General features: G+C 47.1%; 1 protein-coding gene across 1 annotated transcript; it reads right to left on the bottom strand.

Moving 5' to 3' along the window:
- Window positions 1-344: 344 nt before the first annotated feature.
- On the bottom strand, window positions 345-1,509 carry LOC123410986 (zinc finger protein CONSTANS-LIKE 1-like). The gene has a single exon (XM_045103906.1). It carries the CDS (start codon window positions 1,423-1,425, stop codon window positions 682-684), a length of 744 nt encoding a protein of 247 aa, XP_044959841.1. The 5' UTR covers window positions 1,426-1,509; the 3' UTR covers window positions 345-681.
- Window positions 1,510-5,505: the final 3,996 nt, after the last annotated feature.

Here is a 5,505-nt window from a genome sequence, read left to right on the forward strand (position 1 = left end):
AAAGAAAATCCAAAGAAATATGAAAATTATAGGCATCCAAGATGCTCATGTGTGCTAGGAGCCTAGGAGCGTACAAATTTCATGGTGTTTAGATATCCGAGGAGCTCGTAGAAGAAAATCATCTCCAAATAGTGTTCTTTTTCAAAGTTTCTCGGACATCCATTTTTTAGCACAAGTTCCTCAGATATCCAAACACCATAAAATTTACAAGCACCTTGCGCATATGAATATCTTGAGTTTTACTACTTTATTTGAATTTACTTTTCAGGTGCAGGTGCACATACACCTGGGTACAGAATTGCCGCTCTCGGAAAGAAAGCTTCATCCATAAACACCAGCAACGGTAAAATGATATGAACATCAGTGTGCTTACAAGAATTCGACATGATTCTTTATTCATATTAGCACTTGAAACTAACAAGAGACCGAGGAAATACATTAATCGCCTAGTAGTTCACCAATGGGGATGATCGAAGAACCCGCGTCATCAGTTAAAAATGTCGATGGCGGGTTTTTACCATGAATGAATATTGACTGCAACGACGGCACGACAGGATCACGGGCACGGCAGGAAGACCATGGCGCCGATAGGATGGCAGCATGGCATCTGCACTTTGCTGGATTTCGTCTCAAGCTGGGCAGACGCCATTGCCACGGTCAAGTACCTTCACCCTTCCAGAACTAGAAGCTTGGCACGACTCCATGGGAAGCAACGTGAAACCCTACGCTGTTGTCGGAGAAGGAGAGCCAGAATTTGGCGGCCTCGGCGGCGCTCGTGTTGCCGTCGTCCGTCGCCGCCGCGGCAGGGCGTTTGACGAAGCGGCCCTTGACCCTCGGCCGCGCCTCGGCGTACGCCTTGCGGGAGGCGTAGCGGATGGTCTTGTGGAACTTGCGGTTCTTGCGCTTCTCGCGGTACCGCATGACCCTCGCCGCCCTGTCCGCCGGCGACGGGACGACCACGGCCTCTGACGCCGACCAAGAGGAGTTCCACGCAGCAGAGACAAGGCCAGGCTGCAGCCACAACGGCGCGACGCCACCGTCCGAAGACACGCTCCCGCCGGCGCCGGTGGCCACGAGGTCGACGTCGGAGAGCAGGTCAAACAGGCTCACCTCGACGCCGCTGCCGTTACTGAAGCCAGACGAGCCGCTGTTGGGGCTTCCCTGCACCGGAGTCGGCCAGGACGCCGCGCCTTCGTCGTCAGCCGCGAAGAGGCCGTCGTACACGCCGGAGGTCGCCGCCACGGCCACGGCGGCCGCCAGCGGCACGCGCTCGTGGCGGGAGGCCAGAGGGTTGGCGGAGTGGACAGCCGCGTCGCAGGGCACGCAGAGCGCCGCGGCGTCCGCCGGGCAGTACAAGGCCGCGGACCCGCCGCAGACCGCGCAGGCGGCGCCGCCGTTGGCGCTCGTGCTGCCTTCGCTCTCCATGCCCTTGGCCTCCACTACGTGTTAACTCCGCTGCTGACGATGATTTCTTGGTCCGATCGGTCAACTGAACGACAATCACCGAGTGCGTGCGAGTGGGAAGCGGGAGTGAGGTGCTGAGCTGTATAAATAGCTGAGGTGGAGGGGAAGGTGGGGTTGGTGACGTGCCCGGGAGGGCACGTGGACGCCTACTGGCCGCGTGAACTTTGTGCTGGGGTTGATTGGGCTGAGCGAGACTGTAGTTTATGAGGAATTTCCCGCCGACCAGCAACTTATTATGTGCTTGTCTCTATCGCCAGCGCAGCGGGACGGCGCCGGACAAGTCACGATCGACCAAGACCGACTTTGTTGTTGGTGTCAACTCTGTTTACCATATCCTTCTCGAACCTTCCGCAAAGAGAGGGGCCGTCCACAGGGTTACTAGCTCGCCTTCTTGTCCTTCCCAGGGGCGGAGCCGGTGGACATAAGTGGGGCGACCAAAAAATATAAATTTTCGTAGCCCGCGATCCGTTATAAATGACCCTCCTAAGAATCATCTTTATTAGGTATTAATGTAGAGAGGTATGTTTCCGTACACCCCTTTCAAACATAACGTATAAAGGAGAACGTATATCCATTTTTATTGTACATTACAGGTCGTAGTACATATGCAATACGAGATGGATATACGTATGGCTGCCTGTAATGTATAATAGTATACAATATGAGGTGAGTATATGTTTTTCCTTCTACGTTTTGTAGAGGGAAGGAGGTGTATCGAAGCAAAAGTGTGGAATCTGAACCTTGATTCATACGTAAAATATTGCATTGAATATTGATCGAACATATAACTGTTTTTTTAATAATTAGGAAATAGCGGTAAATTAACATACCATCTTACATTTGCTTGATTAATAGGCTGCTAGGTCATAATCCATTAAAAAATAAACCTGCTATTAGGGATATTGTATGCTGGTACCTTTCAAAAGGAGCCTTAGATCATGCTACCTGACGGACTCAAGGACAATGGAAGCAACTTGCATCTTTTGCATTAGTACATTCCTCGGCAAACCGGAGCAGCCCCTAGTGGTTGACCAGCGGAATTGGGGGTGCGGCGGCAAGAAACCCTAGCGATAAGCGAATTGCTAGATCGGTTTAGGATTAAATCGATTGAGGAACGATCAACACTTGTAGTTGTAGGCTGCTTCTCAACCGTCAGAATAATGGGCACTCTGCTACTTTTGGGCTTTGGTTTGCATGGCCCATAGAAGATTAGCAATAATATAGGGCTAAATTACTAATTATACTATCATTACCTCTGACCGATTAGCGTATGTTTTTTTTGCGAGGTTAAAGAGAGTTTTATTCCAAACAACTCGGGTTACAATCTTGAGATAACAAATCCTCACAAAACGGAGGGCTCGAATTTAACCATACTGCAGTACAAGCATTGGTACGGCTATAATGAGCAAGGTGATGTGCTACCCTATTCTGATCTTTACTAATTTTCAAAGGAATAAACTCTCTATCAACCATAAGAGATTTAATCTCCTCAACTAAGTGTTCATAGGCCGACCTAGACCAAGCATCACCCTCAATGGTGGCCAAAGCGTTTGAAGAATCTGACTGGACAATGACGGACATATCCGAATGCTGCAAAGCCAGTGCCATACCTTGCATTAAGGCATGAATCTCTGCTTCGAAGGCGTCGTTACAGTTGAATATATACATGTACGCGACAAATATCAACAAACCATTCTCCCTTCGTAGCACCATTCCAGCCGATGCACGGCCGTCCTGAGCAGAGAAAGATCCGTCCACGGAGAGTGCCATCCATCCTGTCGGTGGTGGAGGCCAATGCTTAGATGGAGCATGATTAGTGTTTATAATTTGTACTCGGCTGTGCACATAAGATGGCATCTTTCCCTTGATAATATCCTCCATGCTATACTTCTTCACAAGATTGAGAGATTTATAGTAGCTGTTTAAGTAGTCAACAGTTGCCTGCACTGTGCACCCTCTCCTTTCATGCGTAATGTCATTGCGCAGTTGCCAAATCCGCCATATAGTCATAATTACAAGGTCTCTAACCTGCTCCGAACAATTTACCAAAAGCTGGAGTACCCAATCTTTGCCAGTATCCCTTAACATCAAATCATCAGGTAGTGGCCATACAATACGAAGACCCTCCCACACTTGCCGAGCATGCATGCATGCAACAAGTGCATGGAAACTACTTTCTCTCTCGTTCCCACACATAGGACAAGTACTCTTACCTGAAATATGACGTCGATTCTTGGCCAAATTAGTGGCTAGTGATCCAGTCGCTGTTCGCCAAGCCATGATCCGCATTTTTAAAGGTACTTGAGACTTCCATATGGAACTCCATATGGTTCGGCAACCATCTGGATTGGTGCTACTCGCACCACTAGCAAATACCTCATCGTGAGTTTCTGTTGCTAATTTGTACGCCGACTTAACCGTAAAAACTCCACGTGGCTCGGGAAACCAGCCGATATAGTCGCATCTGTTTTGTGGGGAAGTGCGGATTTTGAGAATCTCAGTAACATCCATATGCCAAAAATGTTCCTCTAAACGATGGGTGATCCAAGCACCATTATTATCCAAAAAGTCTGAAAATCTATTTAAACGACAATTCCTCTTAGGGGTAATAGGCCGAAAATCACCACGGCGAGGAATCCAAGGATCTCTACAAGTCCTGACCGACGCGCCATCCCCTATCCTCCAAATTATTCCTCTCTTCACGAGATCAAGCCCATGCAAAATGCCTTTCCAAACAGCCGAAGAACGTCCAGTAAAAATTGAGTCCACTATATTCCCATTTGGAAAATACTTAGACTTTAGTAAGCGAGCACATAAACTATCCGACACATCAATTAATCTCCATGCTTGTTTTGCCAACAAAGCTTGATTGAAAGCACGCATGTCCCTAAACCCCATTCCTCCCTTACACTTTGGGAGTCTCAATTTGTCCCAACTCAACCACGCCAATTTCCTCTTACCCTTTTCTACTCCCCACCAATACTGTCTCATCATCTTAGTAAGTTCATCACACACTGAAGCCGGTAATCGGAAAACACTCATAACATAAGTGGGGATTGCCTGAGCAACTGATTTGATCAAGATATCCTTATTCCCTGCAGACATAAACTGCTCACTCCAATCAACTAGCCTTTTACGCATTCTATCTTGCGTAGTTTCAAACCTTCCTTTGTGCATTCTTCCCTCCGGCACTGGCAACCCAAGGTATTTGGGTTCAAAAGCTTCACTTGTGATCTCCAAAATCTTCTTTACTTCCATGATAACCACGTCATCACAGTTACTAGAAAAAAGGATGGAACACTTTGATGGGTTTATAAGTTGACCCGTCGCTAGCGCATAAGTGCTCAACAAACCTTTCACCATAGTTGCTTGTAATTCTGTTGCTTGAAAGAATAATAGGGGATCATCCGCAAATAACAAGTGTGAAATCATTGGTGCTCGACGGCAAATTTTAATTCCATCAAGACCGCCCTCCGAAATGGCTTTATTCAATAACCGAGACAAAGCGTCAGCAACAAAGAGAAATAAGAATGGGGACAAGGGATCACCTTGTCTGAGACCACGGGACGGTGTGAAAGACTCCAATAATTTTCCATTCAGTTTTATCGAATACTTCACTGAAGAAACAGATGCCATGATCCAAGAAATCCACCTCTGCGAGAAACCCCATTTTCCCAGGGCCTTCTCTAAGAAAACCCAGTCCACCCGGTCATATGCTTTTGACAGGTCCAATTTATAAGCACAACACGTCGGTGAATTATCACCAATAGATTGAATATAATCGATACACTCAAAGGCAATAATAGAGTTGTCTGTGATTAATCTGCCTGGAATAAAAGCACTCTGGTTCTCCGAAATTAGTTCAGAGAGAATAGGTCGAAGACGGTTTACCATGCACTTGGAAACAATCTTATATATCACATTACACAAGCTTATAGGACGAAAATCCTTAAGTTCCTTAGGGAAATGAACTTTGGGAATTAAAACAATGGTTGTATCATTCACTCCCTCCGGCATCACCCCCGTTTCAAAAAACACCAA

The sequence above is a fragment of the Hordeum vulgare genome, chromosome 7H (genome assembly GCF_904849725.1).
Source record: "Hordeum vulgare subsp. vulgare chromosome 7H, MorexV3_pseudomolecules_assembly, whole genome shotgun sequence".
Taxonomy (NCBI): Eukaryota; Viridiplantae; Streptophyta; class Magnoliopsida; order Poales; family Poaceae; genus Hordeum; species Hordeum vulgare.